Source organism: Sciurus carolinensis, chromosome 14 (assembly GCF_902686445.1).
Source record: "Sciurus carolinensis chromosome 14, mSciCar1.2, whole genome shotgun sequence".
In the NCBI taxonomy this organism is placed as follows: Eukaryota; Metazoa; Chordata; class Mammalia; order Rodentia; family Sciuridae; genus Sciurus; species Sciurus carolinensis.
In genome coordinates, this window is record NC_062226.1 from 49492286 (window position 1) to 49516148 (window position 23863).

General features: G+C 37.9%; 1 protein-coding gene and 1 pseudogene across 1 annotated transcript; one reads left to right on the forward strand and one right to left on the reverse strand.

The window, feature by feature from the left end:
- Positions 1-6287: 6287 nt before the first annotated feature.
- LOC124964112 (interferon omega-1-like) lies at positions 6288-6853 on the reverse strand (annotated as a pseudogene).
- A 12931-nt stretch (positions 6854-19784) lies between these two features.
- Positions 19785-20357, forward strand: LOC124964659 (interferon alpha-5-like). Its single transcript, XM_047525227.1, has one exon. The coding sequence runs from the start codon at positions 19785-19787 to the stop codon at positions 20355-20357; it is 573 nt and encodes a 190-aa protein (XP_047381183.1).
- The last annotated feature ends 3506 nt before the right edge of the window (positions 20358-23863 follow it).

Below are 23863 nucleotides of genomic sequence, written 5' to 3' on the forward strand. Positions count from 1 at the left end.
ACCAAAATATAGCCATTCTTGGGCATTTAAAAGAAATAATAATTAAGTGTAACTTAAGATGTACACTTGTATTAGCCCACTAGAATAAAGACTGGAAGCTACAAATGAAAGAAAGATTCTTCAGCAAATGTGCATGATAACTATCAAGAGAAACTGCCAGAGTCAGAAGTTTTTAGTCAGTTTAAGGCCTGCAGACCTTCCTAAGCTACACAGGTAGACTTCATCTATGTTTGCTCGTATGATTATCTAGCCCTAAGTAACAGAAGTATAGAGCTCTCTACTAAACACGGGTTATACCAATAAAGGGATATTTTACAAAAATCAGATGACATTAAGTAGCTTAACTATATTTTTTTGGGACATCTATGACATTAAGAGTTAAATGTTGTGTTTACATTCCTGATAACCTGGACAATGTTAAAGTTCCCAAATAAAGGCCTTGTCCTCTCCAGCCTTTTGCTAGGCCTAGTTATGGGAACAATTTCTCAGTTCTTCCACCTCCTGGTGAGAGGTTGACTTCTGTCATTTTCATGATACTCAGTGGCATGTTCCAGATGCTGCAACATTTACTTTGTACTGATCTCATTTGAATACTCATGTCTTTTTGTTCTTCTATCATAGAAGCACCCACTCCAGCTGACTTTACAACCTGCTATTCCCCAACCAGACTTCTACCTTGGACCCCTCGATTGACCCGATTTTTAAAAAAGGAACTCCAAACTGCTTTGCCCCTCGCTGCCCCCTTTCAGCTTCGAAGCAGCCAGAACGATCGGCGCCCCCTTTTCCTTAAAGCAGTTAGGAGTTCCTATAGCTAAAGGGGGGAATGAAGCCAGAATTAAGGACAGGTAGTTAGTGTAGAAATAGGAAATCGGGTCAATTCGAGGAAATGAAGCCATGAAGCCATCTGCCTTTGGAAGTTGGAGACTGCCCCTGGAAGAATGGAATGTCAAAGATCTCCGGAGCCCATTGATTACCAAATTTACCTGCTTTTATCAAGGACTGCAAGCAAGGAGATGCTAATTAATGCCCCCTGGGCCCTTACCTGCCTGAATCACCTTGGCCCTCCCCCTGTCCATGGTTTCTCAGTAATGCAAAACCAGGCCTAGTCACGTAGGCAGGAAGGAGAGAGATAAGGGAGGAGAGAATTGGAGAACAAAAGAGACTTTAACCTATAAAAGATGTAGGGTGCGCTCACTTCTTGGGACTTTAGAACATCAGCCATGGCCCCCTTCTCCCTGCCGGGAGAAGTCTGTATTATTCCCTTTAAATAAACCTGCTTAATATGCTAAAAAAAAAAAAAAAAAAAAAAAAAAAAAAAAAAAAGAAGAAGCAAAGTCAACGACATTTTCAAGACGACCTCTTTTTCAAGTGAGAGAATAGACACTTTTGACAATTTCTCAGGACTCTTACAAACTTTGATATTTTTTGTTTAATTTGAAGGTAATGAAACCTCGATTCGGAACCTGACTTTCACTGGTACTGCTTTAAAGAAAAATGAGCAGGGTTGTGTGTAAGCAGTTAAGAATCTAAATAAAATACAAAAATAGGACTGGGGATGTGGCTCAGTGGTTGAGTGCCCCTGAGTTCAATCCCTGGTTAAAAAAAAAAAAAAAAAAAAAAAGAACATGTAGGTTAAACTTCAAATTTTCTTGGATAGAGTTATATAGACTTAATGGACATTGCTGTAATATTTTGCACTGCATCTCCTTCGTTACTTAAATCTCTTGGGGATTTGCAAGTGCACGGTCATTTCTTGTCTTTACCTACAATTTTAATATCTGGATTATCACAGATGTTTTTGCACTGATTTTCATTTTTCATATTGGTTAACATATCATTTATTGTTACACAGACTTAATACTGCCTTAAAATTGGGGCTCCAGGGATGTACTCATTCACCTAATCCCATTACCAGTCCTAGAAACACCCTGTGAATTACCATTCTAGATTGAAATGGCTGAAAATCAAGAAAAGTTTATTTTCCAATCACTCTATCTGCAAAAAAATTTTATTTCTCTCTATATATCCATATATATATATATGTCCATCCTATATTTATCTTATATAGTGTATATTTATGTTTGTTATCTATTTGTCATATATTTAAGTTAAATGTACTTAAAATAATATAAAAATATAAATAATATATACAATATACTTCATATTCTAAGTATATTTATGTAACAAATTTGGAATGTATATATGAAATGATATATGAATACTTTGTATATAACAAACAGTAGTGTGTATAGAATTTTATAATATATCTTATTAAAATTTACATTATAAAACATTGTCATTTAATACATATATTTATGTAACATAAATACATAATTGATATATGTGTTATATAATATAAGTAATATTATTTATATAATTATGAAATATATAGCATATTTTAATAAACATGTCACATAATATGTAATACATTTTCATGTTATATTAAAATAGTATACATTTATATTATTTTATATTCATATCATATTTAATAATATGACCATCTGTTGTATACATTACAGAAAATATTTATATTTTAAAATACATATATTAATATCATGTTATATACCTATATTTCATATACCACATATTATAAGTGTGTATAGTATAGGTACTTAAATGTAAATAAATATATGTAATATATTTTTATATTTATCATGGGATATATACATATAAATAGTACTAAGATCATTTATAGAATATAGAATATATAATATAGGGAATATATATTAGCATTATATAAATTTATATTGTATATAACATGAAATATAACAATTATAGAATAATTGTATAGTCCAAGTTCAAACAAATGAAGCCAAGAGAAGCTTTAATTGCAGCTCCTGTGCACTCCCAGTTTCCTGCTTTGTCACCTTGGACAAACTGTAGGACAGAATTGTTTGCCAAACTGGGAAGGAGCAGAGCCCTGGTTCCCACTTCTGAGCAATGCTGGGCTCAGAGGGAGGGAAACTGTACAGCATTCTGGAGATTGTTTCCAGGAACCAGCAGCTAAGCAAGTTGTCCAACAGAAATTAGCTACTCTTATCAATAGCAAGATAAATGAAATAAATTCTACCATCAGGTTCAGATGGTATCAAATCACATTTAGTGATTTTTTTTTTAACAAATGGGTTAAAAAATAGTCATAAAGAGAAGAAAATCATTTGCTTTGTTTATATATGTGGGAGATATTGACATACAAATATATGGACAAATACCAAATACATGACATTAATTAAAAATATAATATAAATATATTTTTCTATCTTAAACATATGATATACATAAGATAAATGAATTTGTATTAACAAAAATATGTAAATCATTATATAAATAAACATTTATATATGATATATTTGCTATTTATAGTATATATAAATTTGCCTCCATTTACAAAATGATAGACGCACAGGGAGTTCATGAATAGTAAAGCACTGTTGGAACATAGACCAGCCTACTCAGAGTCTTCAGCTCTTACAAGTTCTATGGGAAACTGATTTCTAGACTGACCAATGATTTCCCAGTGATGCTATACAAGTAATGGTAGAGTATTTCTCTTCATTTTCCATTTGACTCCTTCACTGAATAGTCCCATTTTCTCAAGCCAAAGGTTACATTAGCATTAAGTTAGGCCTAGTTTACTTACACGTTGTAGTCTTGCTTTTTCTTTTTCACATTGTGTCTTCACAAGCTTGAAGATCTTTGTAAAAACCTTTGTTTAGTCCAGCAATATATTCATATATGACTGGGAATCCTACATACTTCCATCACATATATTTAAAGCCTATGGATTAAGGGCTTAATTTTCACCCATATATTAAAAGCCTGAATTGTGGTCAGGCTAGAGACATAAGCCAAATCAGAAAACACCACTAGGCTCAGACACTAGGCTCAGAGCTCTGCAGCTCTCTGAGGGCATTGGAAGTGTGGCCAGAGGTGACAAAAGCCCCTGAGTCACCTGACTTGCCAGCTGGCGGATGCCTGTTAGTTTTAGCCTTATGGGTTAACTCTATAGAATTACACGAATGTCCCATGAAGAATAATTATGGTAATGATGATACTAGGTAAGAAAGGCTTTATTCAGATCTATTGGAACAGGTATCAAGACTCACAACATAGGAGAGAGACAGGGTCCAACTCCCAAAGCATCAAAGGCAGACTGATATTTGTAGAAAACAGGTAGAATGGGGGTGCAGTAGATGGAAAATTGCTAAGAGAAGACATCAAGGGTAGGGGAAACAACTTAACAGAACTCTTGTAAAGGCAGGCCTCTTTAACAGACATGAAGTGTGGGACACAAGATATTGGATCAGCTATCAAGGATGACCAATACCAAGGATAGCGTAAGCCCCACTTACCAGGATTCTTATGACACCTGGATTAGGCAGACCCAACACTGGGCCACAAACCCAGACCTATGGCCAAAGAGGACTCAGGACACCTGACTAAAGTTTGCTCAAGGAGAATCTTTGACAGAACGTTAAGGGCTAAGGAATAAGAGTGACAAGTCTCTTCTAAACCATTACATGGAAGATAGATGTTTACATCTTTAAAAACTAAAATTTAACAAATTGTTTTAATAAAATATATTTTTAAACACTTCAATTACTAATACCAAGAATCTTGGAAACTTTTTCCCTTTAACTTTTATTTTGAGATAGCGTCAGACTTACAAATTCTTCCCTTCCCTTTGCCCAGCTTCTCCTGATGTTAACAACTTACATTAACAGGGTACAACTATTGAAACTAAGACAATGACATTGGAGCCATATATTAACCAAACTGAAGATTTCACTAGTATCAGCTCACACTCAGAGGGAGGGAAATTAAAGGCCACCCTTGGAGAGAGGTGTATCCAAGACCATATCCATTCCCACATCCTCATCACTAGATAGGCAGGAAGGAATACTAAATTCCTACCTTCTTTGCGGACATTGGTTATTCACTGAACCCTGATGACCATTTGCCTGCAGGCTTCTGCCCTCTCCTGTCTCCCACGTTCCTTAGAAAGGGTATCTACTAGGTTTTCCTCCTCCACATTGTTTGTACCTACAGCTCCTGTTGAAAGAAAACCTGTTGTCCTTACTTCACTTTGTATGTACGTCAAATTTGTACAGCTTTTGTGTTTCCTTTCCTGTAAGAGCGAATGTCCCAACATAGCAGGAATTCTGTTTGCTTTATTTGTCTGTGTTTCTTGACAGTAATTCTAAACTGGTCACTCATAATACACATAATACATATGAGGTGAACGGAATGAATAAGTAAACAAATATTAACCTCCATTCTTCAATTTGATTCAGAAAACATAGCTTAGATTTGGGTTTAGAAAAACAACTTCAAGAATTTTTCTTTCACAAGAATTTAATAAATGATGAAATACTGTATTCAATAAAAAGAAAAGGTTTACATTCTTGCTAGTTTTACTGCAATGTAAAGCAAATGTGAAAAAGTATATATTATAAATATTATGAGATGTAAGAATACATAAATTAAATAAGTAAGTAAATAACATCAGGGCAGCTATCTCTTAAGGACTGATACCCCTAAGTCTGACAATTTTAAACATATATTCATTTGATATACTGACAAATAATTTAGTCTAAATAAAGTGTGACTTGGCCCAGTTATTCCACTCCTCGGTTTATACCCAAAGGACTGAAAGTCAGCATGCTACAGTGGTGCAACCACATCAATGTTTATAGCAGCTCAACTCACAGTAACTAAACTATGGAACCAAACTAGGTGTCCTTCAACATATGAATGGCTAAAGAAAATGTGGTATATATACACAATGGAGTATTACTCAGCTTTAAAGAAGAATGAAATTATGGCATTTGCTGGTAAATGGATGGAATATCATGCTAAGGGAAATAAGCCAAACCCAAAAAACCAAAGGCCAAATGTTCTCTCTGATATGCGGGTGCTAATTCACAATAAGTGGGGGGGATAGGGAAGAAAAGAGTTACTTTATATTTGATAGAGGGGAGTGAAGGGAGGGGAAGGGGTACGGAGGGTAGGAAGGATAGTAAAGTGAAACAGACATTATTACATCATGTACACATATGACTGCATGACCAATGTGATTCTATAATATGTATAATCAGAAAAATGAGAAATTCTTTCCATTTATGTATGATTTATCAAAATGTATAAATGAATTTTACTGTCATGTAAACCAATTAGAACAAATTTTAAAAAAATTAAATATGACTAAAATATAAGTAATAGTTATTGGAAATGACCCAAGGTACACATGCAGGTGTAATGTGGTTACTTAGTGAAGGAGAGTCACTTCAGAGTGACTCCAGTTCTCCATCCTGACTTCTCAACCTTTCTTGAAAGTTTGCTGATGAAAAGGAACTCTCATGATCTCCAGTCTGGCAATCTCCCAGGCAGTCACTGTATTTCTTCTCTTCCAGGTAGAGATGGATTCTCTGGAAGCACCTCCTCAAGGCCAGCCCTCAGTTGCTAGTCTTCCTCTGCCACAGCATACACCAAGCAGGTCTCCAGCTCTTGCAGCTGATGATGAAGTCCAATGTAGAGTTCACTCAGAAGGTTGGCATTCTGGGCAGCAAAGGAGCGCTCTGAGTGGAAGAGGTTGAAGATCTGATGGAGCATCCCATGGAGGACAGACATGGCCTGGACTTTCTGGAACTGGCTGTCATGCACCATCTCCTGGGGAACTGGAAGTCCCTTCTGTCCTTCAGACACAAGGAAGGGGAGGGTCTCTTCATCTGACCCAGGAGCACAAAGGTGTTCTTGTAGCAGGACAGAATTCCAAGGCAGGTCATAGCCCAGCGATCCAAGGGCCATGACTGCCCACCACTAAGACAGTCAGCAATGGGAGCAGAAGGGCCATGTGAAAATGAGGATGCTGCTGGCCTGGTTTATCTGAGTTTCAGTCAACTCTGGACTCTGGGTTCTGTGAAGACATTCTGTCTATGTATGGCTTTTAAACAGGGGAGCACAATCTTGATTTCCTAAACACTTTCCCACACTTTTGCATCCCATTTTTGTTTTCATTTGTGTATTATTCTGAATACGGTCCCAAAAGATGACATCAACCTAATCTATTGATTTTACAGTAGAAGGAAGTTTTCCCAGTAAATTTTAATATGCCAATCCAAATGGATACTGCCATGATCCTAACATTAATTTTTTCTCTTCCTTCCTTTACAAAGAAAGTGACATCCTCATACCTCTGGATTTCTGTGCTGAACTCAGAACAATCTGCCACAACATTTCTAGCAATTAAGCTCTACCTGAATGGGATTGCTTTTTGATTTATTCACAGCCAAACCTGCTGATTACTGGCAAATAAATTCTCTGTGTTCTCTCCTTTTGAACATATTCCTGCAGTTACGTGTGGTTATGTTTCACTGAGTCACAACACCAGGACTTACATAGACATTGTTTTTTCTGCCTAACATTTTCTCATTTTCTCTCTCTGCCATTTATCCTAGAAGGAATCCTGGTCCTTTTCAGATTCTTGTGAATGTGGAGATCTTAACTGCAGGATAATGCTATTTCCCCAGCACTTTCTCACTCACAGGTATTTATCACATCTTGTAAAACCATCTGCTCTCTGTTGACAAAGTGTCCTCAGTCCACATTCATCAGATTCACCCACAGAGCAGGTGCACCCATCTTCATGACCTGAGGACTCCTTTACTGAGAAGGGACTTGTTTCTTTGTTAGGAAAATAATAAATTTTCCATGATTCTTGTCACTTTCACTAGACTTCTTGTCAGAAGGACCCTTGCTCTCAATAGTGACCTTCTCCTCTCCTGAGACATGTTCCCAGGTATCAAAACAGTGAACAGCCCTCAGATGCTGAGAGTAAAGGTTTGTTCCATATATGTAGGTAGAGGACCTACCTAATAGCAATTATTCAGTAGCCAGATAATTTTTATTTTGCTAAGTGCAATATTATTGTCTGATTATTCATCTTAAACTGTTGAATTCTTATCCTGCTCAGATTTTCTGAGCTTGGTACAGGGCACTCAAGGATGACACTGTCCTTCATTTGAAGCTAATCTTACAGCAACATGTGGCCTTCAGTTAGTCACACAGTAAGCGTGGTTCCTTTGGGGATCATTGCTCCTTGGTCTCTGTCTCACTCTGACAGTGCAGGGTGGTGAGACACAGGCTATTATGTCAGGGAGAAAAAGCCTTCTTTCCTCTCCTTCTCTCTGTGAGTTTTTTTGCTTTAATTTTTGTGCACTGTTTTCACTAGTAGTTTGATGAGCAATGCAGTCTTATTTCACCTGATTTAGGTTCTTATGAGGAAGACAAAGGGGAGTAAAAGAAAGGAGAAACTTGAGATTTTTTGTTTCTTATTTCAACTTCCCTAGAAAGTAAAACTAGACAGTTTGTGGGTAAAAGTGGAAAAAAAATGGAAATCTTAATTTCATGAAAATGAAAGAAGGAAGTGACTTTCCCCTGATTAGTGGCAGAGTGTAAGAGCCACATGCAATGCTGCAGAGTGGAGCACCAGGGCCATGGCAGAGAGGAAGACTGAGGGCCAATGCTCAGGTGCCCAAGGGAGGGAAGTGCCTGCTACTGACAGAGGGTCAAAGACAAGGATCTTGTGGGTCACTGGACTGCCGCAACTTGGCACAAACAGTCACCTGACTGTTCTTTTATTTAATGTTGATGTGATCATCCCTGAGGAGAAGAGTTGGGAGTCACACTAACCAACAGCAGACTGGCCACCAGGCCACAGTACTAGCACACTCACCCTGCCTGGGAGGACAGTTGATATTGGCCTTGCCTGTGCTTTCCTATGTGGTCATAATCTACTCAGACTGCCTCTAGAAACCTAGAGTTGAAAGTAGGAAATTAGATGATCCTAAAAGATTCTAGCCTTAGTCTGGGTAATACTAATACACTACTGATAACACTATTAAAAATGGTACCACCAAAATTTACTGCCAGCTGTCTATAGACCAACCACCATTCTAAGATCTTTGAAAGAATTAACATATTTCTCAATAACACTATTTGGCTTAGCTTATTTGTATAGCTCTTTGTATACAAAAATAAATCTAGAGGGATGAATTGTTCCAAATACAACAATGATCCAAGGTCAGATAATGGTTTGATTGAAAGTTGTTTTTTTTTTTAATTTATTTATTTATTTTTTAATTTTTACAGAATGCATTTCATTTCTATGGTTGTGCACAATGTAGATTCATACCATTTGTGTAATCATACATGTACATAGCATAATAATGTCTATCTCATTCCATCATTTTTCATATCCCCCTCCCTCTCATTTTCTTCTACATAATCTAAAGTTCTTTTTAAAGGACATTTAGAATAGAAATTGACACAGGATTTATGAACCAAGGCGAAGCCTGGCATGAAATCAGTAGAGCACAGAGATTGAGATGACAGAGGATTCTGGATTCCTCCTCAGATGCCAAGATGTTGCTGTGTGTTATTTTTTAGGGCAACAGGGGTGTGCTGTGGGTGAATGCACTGACTGGCTTTAAGTTCTAAAGTCAAAATAGGCAACACATCTTTCAAATACTTCTAAATTATTAGGTTTTTCTGCCCATTGAAAAAGAGTCTAAAGTTAATGAGTGATTTCTTCAATGAATACATCAAAGTAACTTAAGTAACCCATCAAATGCAGATCCTTGGAACCCTATTTATTTATGACTCTTGAATTTTATTGAGTTTATGAGTAATCAAAAAAAGCATGAAGCAGGAATAGCTCTGTGGCAGAATATGTACCTAATGTGTGTCAGCCTATGAGTTGAATCCATACTACAAAACAAAACAAACCACCTAAAAATTTTCACTTTAACAATAGCCCAGCCATATGGGCACTGATTTACCCTCTTCGGGTCCTCAGTGATTCCCATATTGCCTCCAAGAGTATGCAAGGAAGAATCCCCTCTCCTCCTTTCTCTTTCCATCCAGTGATTGAATTTTCAGTGATGAAATGACCTTTTTTTTTTTTTTAAATTACCTTAGTGTAACAGTAGGATGCTTTCTCAATGCAGAAGACCTGAAGGCTGTTTAACGGTTACTTACCAAGAAGATGGTTTTGTGATTTTTTTTGTGGGGTACTGGAAATTGAACCCAGAGTTGCTTTACCACTGAGCCACATCCCCAGCCCTCTTGATTTTTTATTTTAATATAGGGCCTCACTAAGTTGCTTAGGTACTCACTTAGTGGCTGACACTAACCTTGGACTTGTGATCCTCCTGGACTTGTAACCTCCTTGTGAGCTCCAGTTGCTGGGATTATAGATGTGTGCACCACCACATCCAGCTAAAGAAGCCAGTTTTTACTCAAACTCAGCCACAGTGCATAGATTGGATGTCGTCCATAGTTGTTTTTCTAGACTCCTTCTATTAAAAAATCATGAAGCAATATGGCAGAATTGAAATAAATATGCCATTAAAGTTAATATTAAATGAGAAGGTGATTAAACCTTATTAATGAAGGACATTCTTTGCTTATTGTTTGGACTCTAATCCTCAGGAAGAGTTCTAATCTCTTAACATTAGATGTCTCCCTATTCTTTGCAGATGAACCTGCTGGAACGAAAACAAAAGAACTGGTCTACCAGTTTCCTCCTTTCAATTAATTCAGAGAAGCAAATGAATACTCATAAGTCTTTGCTTCCATTAGAAACTGTGATTGTGACTTTCCAAAATATGCATTACTGACATCTGTCCTGATGGGAATGCTTTTCTCCATTTGTTTCTAAATGTGCCCACCTACCTGCCTGCATCCCTTTTGCTCAACACTGTTTCTCTCTTCTTTTTTCCTTTTAAGGGAGGCTGCACGGTGACATAGTGACTATAATTTAAGAGATTCATGGCTTCATGCCTGCTTTACCTCATGCTGTGTGCATTTGCTGGTCTTCATGGGAATCACTCATGGCCTCTTCAATTTCCTACAGGTTGCTGTAGTCTCAGTGTCACGGTACTGGGGACCCTGTTATTGTCTGCATCTCCATCAGGGAGCTTTGTGTGATCAGGCTGTACTTCAGCATTCTTTTCCTCTCAATTGAAATAGTTTGAACCACTGCCTCAATGCCGCCCATTCACATTCGTTGATGTCCTGAGACTGAGAACCCACCATATCAGACATCTGTGTTCTCTGTCCATACTCTCAAGCTACTGTCTTCATTTCATGTGTCTGGATGTGCATTATGGGTTTTTTAAAATTTCTTTTTATTTATTTATTTATTTTTTTTTAGAAAATAATAGTCCCGACTCTCTGTGCAGTCTCTTCACTGCAGGTTCCCCAATGGGGGCAGAGAGGAATTCCTGGACTCTTCATCAGCTCTTTGGGAGCAGGGTTCTGTTTACTGTGTTTCTGTGCCCAGGAGGACCCCTGTGCAGTGCAGAGCTTCACAGACAGGAAGGGTGCAGTTGTGGCCATCTTAACCCTCTTCCTTCCTACTCATGAAGCCCAGATTTCTCCATGATCTGTCCCTACTTCAGAGAAACCAGGGCAGACTAAAGGGTCTCCTTGCAGCATTCTTCAGTCCTGCTTCCCAGGGACCTGGGAGGGGCAGACTGTGATAGATCTCTTTGCTGCTAGTACCACTACTCCCTCGCCTTGATTTTACAGAACTTTACAAAATATAATAAATTAACTTCTGGATGTGATCAGGATATGGTCACAGAGATTTTCTAGTGTAATGTGAAAATACAAAGCTACAGTGTGCAATTTTTGCATGTGGAATGATTTTTAGTATACTTACCTTTCAATTTTGTTTCATATGAGACAATAATTTTTAAACTCACTAACTGTTAGATATTGAACCTAACAATGCTAACTTTTTTCTTTTCATCATTTAACAAAATTAATAATGTGTTTTCAAACCTTGTAGTATTAAATAATAAAATATGAACTATTTACAATTCTCAAAGCACACCTCATACTCAGAAACTCGGAAGCTTAAAATCTGCAACCTCAACAAGACAGCTGATAACAGCCCCCACAATAGTCTTTGAGATCAAGTGAATGAGGAGAGAACATTCTCCAACAAACCATCTGCTCACCATAAGCTCTAAGTGTGCATATATCTTGTCTATCCTCTACGAAGTCAATGTCAATACTTTTCTTTTACTCCAGCCAGATAAAGTAATACTAAGGAATAAGAATTTGTTGAATGTTGGAGAGCCAGGAACTATTGTAAGATTTAAGATTTTTCACGTCTCAAGTTAGTTTTTGTAACTTTGGAAGCGATATCATGGGCAAATCATCAAATACTATCAATTGGAATCTTTCTTTGTATATTTGCATTAAAGTACAACTTTCCCAAAGGACTTTCTTAAGTTTTGAACCTGACTTTTATTAGACAAAATAAACTGTCCTTGTCCTAAATTCACAACTGAATAAGTGTTATGTGTGACCATGTGATACATGAACTTTTAGCCCCCAAATTTCCTGAATTCTGTCTTTACATTTTCTGTTTTGTATAGGAAGTTAGATTGGTTCAGCCCTTAAGATTTCTACTTTTTCAGAGGTTGGAATGGAATTATCTTTTTATAAACCAGCTCTTTAGCAAATGGACTCTGCTATTTTCTGATAATTCTTAGCACTAGCCCTAACATAATCCTAAGAAAGATTTTTTTCCTGAAGTGGTTTCTTAGATTTTCTCTTCCTATTAAGTAGTGCACTCAGGAATGACAAAGATACATTATTCATTAGGGCTATAATTGCTAGGATCATAATGGACAACAGTTAATATTTCCATCTACTCTTTGAGTGTCATTAATGTCTACTGAGTTTATGTTCAAAACCACTGGAATTCTAGTTGCTTCATGGTGCACATGACTCTGGGGCTTCCAGTTGCCATAGCAGAGTATTTTCAACCTTTGCCTAGTGCCACATTCAACTCGCAAGTAGTTCTTCATCTCCTCTTTTTTCTCTTCTTATTTAAAATAGGAAATCGCTAGCCTGTTGTCATATAAAGAGACACATATTTAAACGCAACTCACCCTGATTCACACAACTCACAGCAATTGGACAACATACTACACTACTTTTTGGACTCTTTGGGGGAAGTAGTCCTGGTCCACAAATCATCAGTCCTACATCCTTGCTGCCCTTGTCAGGTGTAGACCAATTCTTCAGACAATATGAGTGAATATAATTAGTTAAGACATCAAATTTAGAAAGTTATCCAATTTATGATAGTATCAAAAACAAATAAAACACTCAGGAACAAGCTGAACTAAGGAGTAAAATGCTTTGCATAATGAAAAGTACCAAACATTGCTGTAACAAATGAAAAAAAAATACAAACAAGTGAAACAATACCCAGCTTTCAATGATTGGAAGATCTAATATTGTTAAGATGTTTAAACTACACAAAGCAATCTGCAGATACAATACTAACCCTACTAAAACCACACATGCATTTTTTTCCTTGCAGAAACAGAATATACTATACTAAATTTCATACAGAATTCTCAAAGGACCAGAATAGTCAAACCAACCTTGAGAAAGAAAAACAAAACTCACCCTTCTTGATTTCAAAACATATTACAAACCTATAGTAATTGAAACAACATGGTAATGCCATAAGATCAGACATGTAGACCAATGAAATAGACTAGAGAGCCTAGAAAAATACCTTCATGTGGAAGATCAAAAGAGTTTTGACAAGGCTATCAATGCTAAGCAATGGGAAAAGATGGTTATGTTAGGGTTTTTTTTTTTTTTTTTTTCCTGTGACCAAAATGCCCTATAAGAACAAGATAGAGGGGGAAGAGTTTATTTTGTCTCACAGTTTCAGAGATTCAGTCCATGCTTATCTGGTTTCATTACTCTGGGCCCCAGGTAAGGGGGAGCATCATGACTGAAGGACTGCAGTAGAGAAAAGCTACTTAGCGTATGGCAGAGAAGCAGAGAGAGGGATAGGGGCCAGGAAACAAGAAGCAATCCTCAAGGGCACGTCCCCACCTACCTACATTCTCCAGACACACAACCACCTGCCAATAGTTTCCACTCAGTACAGTAGGCCTTTCAAATTGCAAATAGATTAAGTGGATTAGCCCACTGAGTAGATTACAGCTCTCATAATCTAATCTTGAGCTTTTGGGGGACACCTCATGCCCAAACCATAAAAACAGTTTCTTCAACAAATGGTGTTGGGTACACTGTATACCCACAAGCAAAAGAATGAAGTTGGACACTTCCCTTATACTAAACCTAAAATTAAATCAAAATAGATTACAGCAATACATCATTTTATTGCACATTGCTTTCTTTTACTTCAACAATATTATAATTGTTACAAATCGAAGGATGTGGGAACCCTGATATCAAGCTAGTGTATTTGAACCATTTTTTCCATCAGCATGACCTTACTTCATTTCCCTTTGCCACCTTTTGGTAATTCTTAGACTATTTTGAATTTTTCAGTGTGTGTGTGTGTGTGTGTGTGTGTGTGTGTGAGAGAGAGAGAGAGAGAGAGAGAGAGAGAGAGAGAGAGAGAGAGAGAGAGAGAGATTAGGGATCTTTGAAGTTACTATTGTGTTGTGGATTCATGACATTGGATTTGGCAGTGAACTCCTGGATATGATAACAAAAAACACAGACAACTAAAGACAAAAGAAATCAACTGAATAACAACAAACTTTAATAATTTTGTGCATCAAGAACACTAGCAGCCGGAAGCTGAGACAGCAGGATCACAAGTTCAAAGTCAGCACCAGCAACCAAGTGAGACCATAAGCAACGTAGAGAGACCTTAAAATCATAGGGACAGTTCTGGAAAAGTTTCCATGTCACCAATCACAGGGAGATCTTTTCTCACAATTTAAGGGACAGAGTGTTGACAGGACAAACCGGGTGCTTCTCTCCAGCTGCAGAGCCCAGGGCCTTCTGAGAAGGCTGAGGCTGCCACTTGCGCAGACTCACTGTGTAGCAATGTCCGGGAGCCCCCTTGAGGCCACAGACTGAATCACTGAATCTCACAATGGTTCAGATCTGTCAGCTAATATCAGGAGTGATGATGCTCTGCTCCAACACTGTCTGCTCTCTTGGCTGGAGTGTGCCTTTGAACTGTGAACCGAAAAACAAGGAAATCTTTCTGCTATTAAGATAGTTGAGGTCTGGGGTTTTATCTTAGTGGTACAGCGCTTGCCTAGTACATGTGAGTCACTGGTTTGGATCCACAGAACGACATATAAAATAAATAAATAAATAAATAATAAAGAAAATTAAAAAGACAGCTGAAATGCATCTCCCCTTAGAAATGTCTGAAAGACAGAGCCGACTTCCAACTGAGACTAAGAAGGAAAAGATCACTTCCATCCATATGTTCTTGGGGTGGGTTTATGCATATGTCATATGTCACCACAGGGTGCAAAGATGGTGGGGAAGGCATTATTGCTGGATAACTTCGGAAGAGAAGACAAGTTCTTTGAAAGACCAGTCTTCATTTTCACACTGTGTGTACTAAACCTATTTTAAGTAGGAAAAATAACCTATTTTCTTGAAGTATGTCCTTTAGAAAATTAATTCTGTTCCAAAGTCTCATTCCACAAAGTTGAATGTCATGAGAAAAGATGTCATTTGTTAAGGTACTTACAATCATTAACTCTGTGAAAGAGTCACTTAAGTTGCTTCTTAAAGTCAGGTTACTGTTAGGGTTAGGGTTAGCCAAAGTTATGGGGTAAAGTGCTAGGAGCACATGCAAAGTATTAAGTCATGTCCTTATTACCTGGGGAGAGAAGAAAGTGTGATCAGGCTTTTCCTTTCAGGTCCTTGATGATCACTAAAACAAAAGGGGACATTGAGTTTCCAATTTGTAACCAGGACACTGTTAATCGTCCAGACATTCTGAATATTAAAATTATACATTTGAAGAAAATATCTCTGCAATGAAATGGTTGTTCTTTTCTTTTCCCAAAATGCCTCGAAATACTCAATTATAGTTTTTCCTCAAGAATCACGAAGAATTGAAAAAGTGTCTTTATGTCTAATGTCTTTTCAAATCATATATCTTATGTGCAATGGAATTATTTTTTATACCAGTATTAAACAATATTCCCTTCATAAATATAGAATGAGCTCCTTAATTCATGTAGATTGGATAAAATGCCTAGGTTTGAAGCTTGAGTAAGAAGATTACTATGCTCAAAAATAACTTCTGAATTCCAGAGGAGGTATTCTGAGGAAAAATAGGCCTAGTTGTTAAAATCTCCATCCCTGGTTGTCAGAAGAGGGAATATAATCATGTGTACAGAACAAGGAGAATCTTGGCAGGAGAAACCTTGGATCAAGGATGCAAGTTCCACTGTTTTTTCAGCCTCAAGTAGTGTTCTACTTATTGCATGCCAAATCTGGAAATCGAACTCAAATGGAGTCCATGTCCCATAGAAATAAATAAAGATAAAGGAAGAAAATGCTCATTTACTCTGAGTGCATTTGTGTGTGTGTGTGTGTGTGTGTGTGTAGACCTGGAAGAATGGAAGGATAAAGGTGAGTAGTTTTCACATCAATCAGTATCCACCAATGGATATTGACTCATCAGAGAGTCAAATGCAGAGCTTCCTCCATTTCTATGTTCATTTAGGTCAAATTGTGTTTGACCACTACAAATATGTTCTTCTCCCCAACATCGTCTCTTTTGTTTTACCCTGACATTTTCCATTATTTGGGCCCACTTCTCCAAATAAGTCTCTATAATGAACCCAGCAGCAAACTTTTACAGGCTACAAACAGGAAGCATGAAGCAACTAGCAAGGCAGGTGACCCAGAACCTTTTGTCATCTCAGTCCTCCACCTTGAGTACGCTGGACTCTCCTCATCACTCCCATTTCCACACCATTAATTGCCTCGGTGAGCCTCATCAGATGTGAGCTCTGAGCCTTAGCTCTTTGCTTTAGTTGTAATTTTTCTCAAGCCTCTGGCTTGGTCATGACTCACAGCCTTGGGCTTGTGGTGAAAGGAATGCAGGACATTATGAATATTTGAATGCAAGCATAAAAATATTTAAATTTCCAAGAATTGTTCATAAATAATCACTGAGGTGCACACTCTGTTTAACAAACACATTTAAGTTCTTGAAGATACATTTGAAGGAAGACAAACCAGGGTTCAACATTGGTAAGTAAAGCAGGGCCAATTTTGAGATTATGTAACATGCCTGGCAAAAGTGAAGGGGAGGATCGGGAGCTGAATTGAAAGATTGTCATTGGTGAGGCAGGGCTCTGCTGGAAAATATTGATCAGTCTAGCAATCAGCTCTGGCTCTCATGGCCAGAAATGTCCCCATTGAGCAAGTGAGAGCTGGGGACTGAGAGAAGGGTGCACTGGGTTCCAGCAGCGGCTGCCCTATTCATGAGCCACCTGCACTTCCAATTTTCTTTTGTAAATGGGACAATGACAGAAACTCTCACTGCTTTGGTCACTGGTTTCTCTGGTGACTCGATGGGCTGAGCACATGGAACATGTTTGATATATGAAAAGCTAGAGTATTGCTACTAGTAAGGTAAGGGTCAATTTGTAAGTTCTCAGAGTAGTGTATGACTAAAAACAAACACTTTACACAACTTAGATATTTCTTTTTATTAACATAACCTATTATATAACTCCCTTCACTTGGGGAAATAAATTTTGAAAGTATATATTCCTTGCTTCTTGTCAGAAAAATGACAGGAAGAATATTGATCTTTGAGGTTTTTCTTCCTTAGGGGAGAAGAAGGTTCATCTAACACTTATCATTATCATTATCAAAATACTGAGATTTCACAAATTAGCCTTTCTTGCATATGAACTTGTGATTTTATTGTTTTGTGCTTCCTGACTCTTTGAAGCCTGGATTCAACAAAGCTGAATATAAGTCCTGGATCAGGGCTTAATTACTCTTTGAGCTCACACCTGCTTGCTACTTTCCTTTACATTGTTTTATCCATCTCACCTCTCCTTTAGCCCATCCCATAATTTCCATCTTTGCTGAGATGAAAGTAGTTATTTTTAGTCTTTTTTCAAAGGGAGATATAGTTTTCCTTATATTTTTATCACATCTAAACACACATTTATGCTCTTTTTGTGTCCCTAGTCAATGGGAGGCAAGAAAAAGAAAATGAGACAGAAAATACCTGTGTCTTGCCTGCTATATAGAACAACTGCATAGGCCATTAACCTTGATATCTTTAGATCCCAGGCTTGGCATTTAGGAAAAAGTTGATTTCCTTTGGTTTTTATAAGACTCTATTAGGATTGGACCTCTGCAAATTCTTTGAAAAGTCATTAAATGAAAAAAAAATTGATGACTTTTTCTCAACTTTATTTTCTCATTGTCATGGAATTGGTTCCATAAGTGTGAAAATTACTCCTTTGAGGTCTGAATACATCTTATTTATTATAATGCTTTGTGGTGCACAAAACTGTACCCTATCTAACAAAATGTTATACCTTAGTATCATTTCTCACTAGGTTTTCTAGGCTGGGGATGTGACTCTCTGGTAGAGTGCTTGCCTAGCCTAACAGGGTTCAGGATTTGATCCCCAGCACTGGGAAAAAGGAGTCATTAGGCTTTCTTTTGTATAATATGGAAAGCATGGACGCTGAGTTCATGGAGATAAGAAAAGTATATGCAAAATCAGTGCTTCAAACCTGTGACAAATAGGTGGCTGGGATTGGAGGACTTTCCTGGGTAGCTGGGTTTCCAAGTTATGTCCTGAGAGGTAGCCTCTGTGTATGAATGGACTGTCATTATCTTTCTTGTGAATGTTTGTTATGTTAGACTCTCAGTACTTATGAATATGTTGTGGACTTTCAGAATTAAATACGAAGTTTTATATCCTATTAATTTTATTAATATTATTCAACAAACCAATAAGTATGTCCTGTAGTGAAGAGAAGGAAATAACAATTATCTGAAGTATATCAAGCAAAGAGAGCATTCAAAAATCTTCTCATTGAAAATAAAGCAAGGTACACCAGAAATAAATGTTAAGAAAACAATTTTCCATAGCTTGTAGCACTTAAATGATTTTAATTATTTCATTACATTGCTATTATTATGTTTTTATAAAATGTTTATTTGCACTAGAATTTGATACATATGATTTCTATAAATAAGTTAGTTTTATTAAAGTCACTGAGTAAATTTGTTCGGAAAATTAAGTTCAATGCCAATAGATTTTCCGCTTAACATTTAACTGAATTTTTAAAAAACATTTTAAACTCTACATTGAATACAAAGTTTAAATTCAACACTAACTTATAAATTAGTCATATCCATTGGGTATATAAATACAAACATAGTATACCTGTTATTAAAATATAATAGGCTAGGCATGGGTGTGCATACATTTAATCCCAATGACTCCAGAGGCTGATACAGGAGGATTGAAAGTTCCAGACCAGTCTCAGCAAAAAAGTGAGGCTCTAAGGAGCTTAATGAGATCCTGTCTCAAAATAAAATAAAAGGGTACAGATGTGGTTAAGTGGTAAAGTGCATCTGGGTTCTAGCCCCAATATCCTCCCCCCCGCAAAAAAAAAAAACCCTCATAGGAATTTCAGTTCAGAAAATAACACTAAAAAGGTGTCTAGGAGCAGGGGATGAATAATAAATAATGAAAAAATGGTTGGGAAACACTGCTTTGTACACATGTAGTGAAAGCATAAAGGAAAGTAAAAACAGAAATGGAAAGTTTTGGGGATGACATTCAGGAAATTGAAAGTATATTGGTTCCTATTTAAGACATGGGACCAAATCAAGGGTTTCAGAGAATCTAGAGGCAAGGTTCAGGATCAGCCATCTCAGGCAGCCCAGCAGCATCTGCAAGATCCCCAATGGCCTTGCCCTTGGCTGTCCTGCTGGCCCTGGTGGTGCTCAGCTACAAGTCCACCTGTTCTCTGGGCTGTGACCTGCCTCAGATCTACAACCTGGGTCTTGAAACTCCTGAGAGAAATGAGAAGGGGGCCCTGATGCTCCTGGAGAAAATGAGGAGAGTTCCCACCTTGTCCTGCCTCAACTACAGAAAGGACTTTGCCTTCCCCCAGGAGCAGTTGGATGGTGAGCAGGTGCAGAAGGCTCAAGCTGTCTCTGTCCTCCATGAGATGACCCAGCAGGTCTTCAACCTCTTCAGCACCCAGGAGTCCTTTGCTGCTTGGGACAAGACCCTCCTGGACACATTCCTCACTGGCCTCTATCAGCAGCTGGATGACCTGAAAGCCTGTGTGACCCAGCAGGTGGGGGTGGAAGAGGCTCCCCTGAGGACTCTGAGGAAGTACTTCCACAGGCTCACTGTCTACCTGAAGGGGAGGAAATACCTCCCTTGTGCCTGGGAGGTGGTCAGAGCAGAAATCGTGAGATCCTTCTCTTCATCAGCAAATTTGTATGGAAGACTAAGGAGTAAGGAATGAGACCTGGTCCAACAGGGAGATGATTCTCACTGAGGATATATATACCTTACCACACTCCTTCAAGTCTGCAGTTTCAAAGAGTCATTCCTGCAGTAATTTTGACAAGAAAATTCAACCAATTTGTCAGATGTAATCAGGAGTTTATGCAACATTGGTTTCAAATCTATATGAACTAGACTCATATCCTTGCTGTTCTCTATTTATCAGTTTAAATATATATTTATTTAACTATTTATAAAATTTAATTTATTTTGTCTATATGTAATGTTATACTTTTATAATATGATTAATAAAATTGATCATTTCCCCAATATTTATCAGTTGATTTTTTGTGCTTCATTAATTCCTTCTTCAATTGTTTTAACCTCTTTACATTCTTGCAGGAGAATGAGGAATTGGGTAAGTATTTATTTTGATTCTTTCCCATTTTTATATTAAGTAGCAAAACTGAAATATTAGTTCTAAATTCTGATTTCTATGTTGAGTTTTTTCATGCACATCATTATTTTTGCATTCTCCTATTAACGTAGTGTAATACTTTAAGACAAGTTGAGATTAACAAAATGCAACAAAATCTGGATATTTTAAAAGAAAAGCATGAAAATGCCTCCTCAGATGAAGATGATTTCTTTTAATCATCTCTCCACCTACTCCAATGGCGTTTCTGATTAGATATTCTGCATCTCTTACTAATTATGCCATTTCCATCTGTTTTCCCCTGTAGTGATGCTTTCAATACACACAATAGATAATACATGAAAACACAAAAGTTGTGTCCATTAGTGGGACACCATGTTATGTTTGGTGCAATGTTTAAGTCAGATTAAACACATTCATTTCCTTGAACATTTATCATGTCTCTATCATGAAAACCCTCAAGATCCCTTCCTCCAAGTTTTTCAGATGCACAGTATGTTAGTGCCGTGTGCAGTTGAAACATCCTGCAATTGTGCACCAGCTTCTTGCTCCTTTCCAGTGGTATCGTGGAGCCCATTGATCAGCCTGTCCCATCTTTCCCCACCTTCTGCTGTCTGTGGCCTCTGGTAAGCACCATCCCACTCTCAGTTTCTAAGAGATCAGCTTCTCTCTATTTCACACGTGGGTGAGATCCTGTGGCACTTGTCTTTCCGTCCTGGTTCGTTTCACATTATGTGATGATCTCCAGTTCCATCCATGTGTGGATTCCAGGTTTTATTCTTGTGTGTGTGTGTGTGTGTGTGTGTCTATGAATAATATAGAGTATAGAATATACAAATATTTTAAAATATTATCATAATATACATATATATGTTTATGTACATGTGTATACAAACATTTTCATCTGTGGATTGTGACAACTGTGACACTTCTCCTTGCTCCCTACTTCCATGGATCCTATCATGTCACTCCTATATCACAATAGTTTTCTCCCTCTCTGATTCAGATATCTTCAGTATGTCCGGCTTGGTGGTGCATATCTGTAATCCCAGAGGCTCTCCAGGCTAGGTAGGAGGATGGCAAGTTCAAAGCTGGCCACAGCAACCTGCCAGGACTTAAGAAACTTAGGGAGAAACTGCCTCAAAATCAAAATATAAAAAGCCTGGATATGGCTCAGTGTTTAAGTGTTCCTGGGGTCAATCCCTGGAATCAAGAAAAAAATAAAAACCAGAAAAATGAAACAAATAAAATAAAACACACTACTGTGATATTCTCTTTCATCTCTCTTTAACCTGTCTGTGCATAAATCTGCTTCCTATTCTATTATGGTTTCCAGTGTTAAATTTTCTCTGGAATTGTATGCAGCCACTGACTGAAAGCAATAGTTGAATGAAAGTTCTAGGTTTGCCAAAAATTTCCAAGAATAGCTCTAGTTCCTCCTGGTTAATATTTTTGGAAATGAAGGAATGTAGTTATTACAGTGATGTAACAGTAGCTGTGACAAATAAAGAGGAAACATGATACATTTCACTCTGGAAGCTATTAGAATATCGACAGAGCCTACTGGCAAAGATGGACAGAGAAGGAGTCCAAGTCTGGCAGTCAAGCTTCTGTTCTAGGCACAATTCTGTGTCCTGGTAAGAGACTTTTTTCCAGAGCTCAAATGGGCTGTTCACCTGGGAGTAAGTGACCCCAGTACTGGAAGAATCCATTTCCTTAACTTTCCATCTCAGAGAGGGAAAAAACTCCCAGCCATGGTGTCCTCTTTGTGTGAAGGACAGGCCTGTGGGTGAAAGGTTAAGAATGCTACACTTTCCTCCAACCTGCTTAGCCTTTCGGAATCTCCTGGCCCTTTAGTCCCCTGCAATAGTGTGTGATACTAGGAGGCAGGAGAGCATACTGTTACTGACCAGGCTATATGGGCAATGACCAAACACACTCCATTTTACCCTAAGACTCCTTGTCATATAGGAAAAAATGCTTCTCCCATGAGAAAATTCTACCTCTGTACCCATCAACAGTTACCTAGCATAGCATGTTTGGCAACACAAAATGGCAATTCTTATATAATGTAATATTGTTCTCCCTCTGGGTTCCATTTTTCTTGGGCAGTGTACTCTAACATTTGTTTAAAGGTTAGTAACCATTTTCTGATTGTCATAGCAACAGCCACCTATGATTAATGTACCAACAAGCTTTACTTATGCTATAAAAGGTGTACTCTAGCCCTTGGAGGGGATTGAAGGGTGCAGACTTGCAGCCTGCCCCTCCTCCATTCCACCAGCAGGTGAATCTGGATGGCCAGGTGGTGAATAAAGATGGTTCTGTCTCCTGCCTTAAGATCCACTTGATGATTTACTGTGATCTCACTATAACATTTTGGAGGCCCCAGCGAGATGATCACTGGAGTCAAAGCTGTGGCTCTCGGGTACAAGGAAAGTCCTGGATTCTCTAAAGCAGAGAGAGGTGCCCTCCCTCTGTCATTGTGGGAGCTCTGTGCTTTTCCAGGGTCTGGAACTCCTGTGGTGACCGATTGGAGCCCACCCTTAAAAGAGCACCGGTTGTGGTTCACACCTGTAATTCCAGAGTCTGGTGTGGCTCACTTCTGTGATTCCAGAGGCTTTGAAGGAGGACGGAGCTGCCTGTGTTTGGAGGTACCTCATTTGTTCTCTGCATTTGACTTGATTGTGATTCCTTAGAAGTTCAGAGTGCCTGATTGTAAATCTTTCGAAATGTATCGGGGACTCTCCTCTAGGGGTGTATCAAGCTCTTGGTTGTAAATCTTTAAGTGTATCAAGTGCTTGTACTGCCAAAAGGTGTATCAAGTGACTGTGAGTCTCAAGAGGCCTCAGTCAAGGCCCAAGCACTCCAGTAAATGGATCGTGACTAAGGTATGAAAACTGGGATCCAGTAAAGGAGAGAATGTCTGTCACGTGTTTCTATCTTGTGCTGTTTGTTGTTTGTTTGTTATTGTTTGTTCATGTTAATCTCTACCTCGGTTTGCTTCCAACTATTTTTTTTTAATTTATTTTTATTGTAAACAAATGGGATACATGTTGTTTCTGTTTGTACATGGAGTAACAGCATAC

Coding starts and splice junctions, on each gene's coding strand:
- LOC124964659 (XM_047525227.1), top strand. CDS start 19,785: ATGGCCTTGCCCTTGGCTGTCCTGCTGGCCCTGGTGGTGCTCAGCTAC.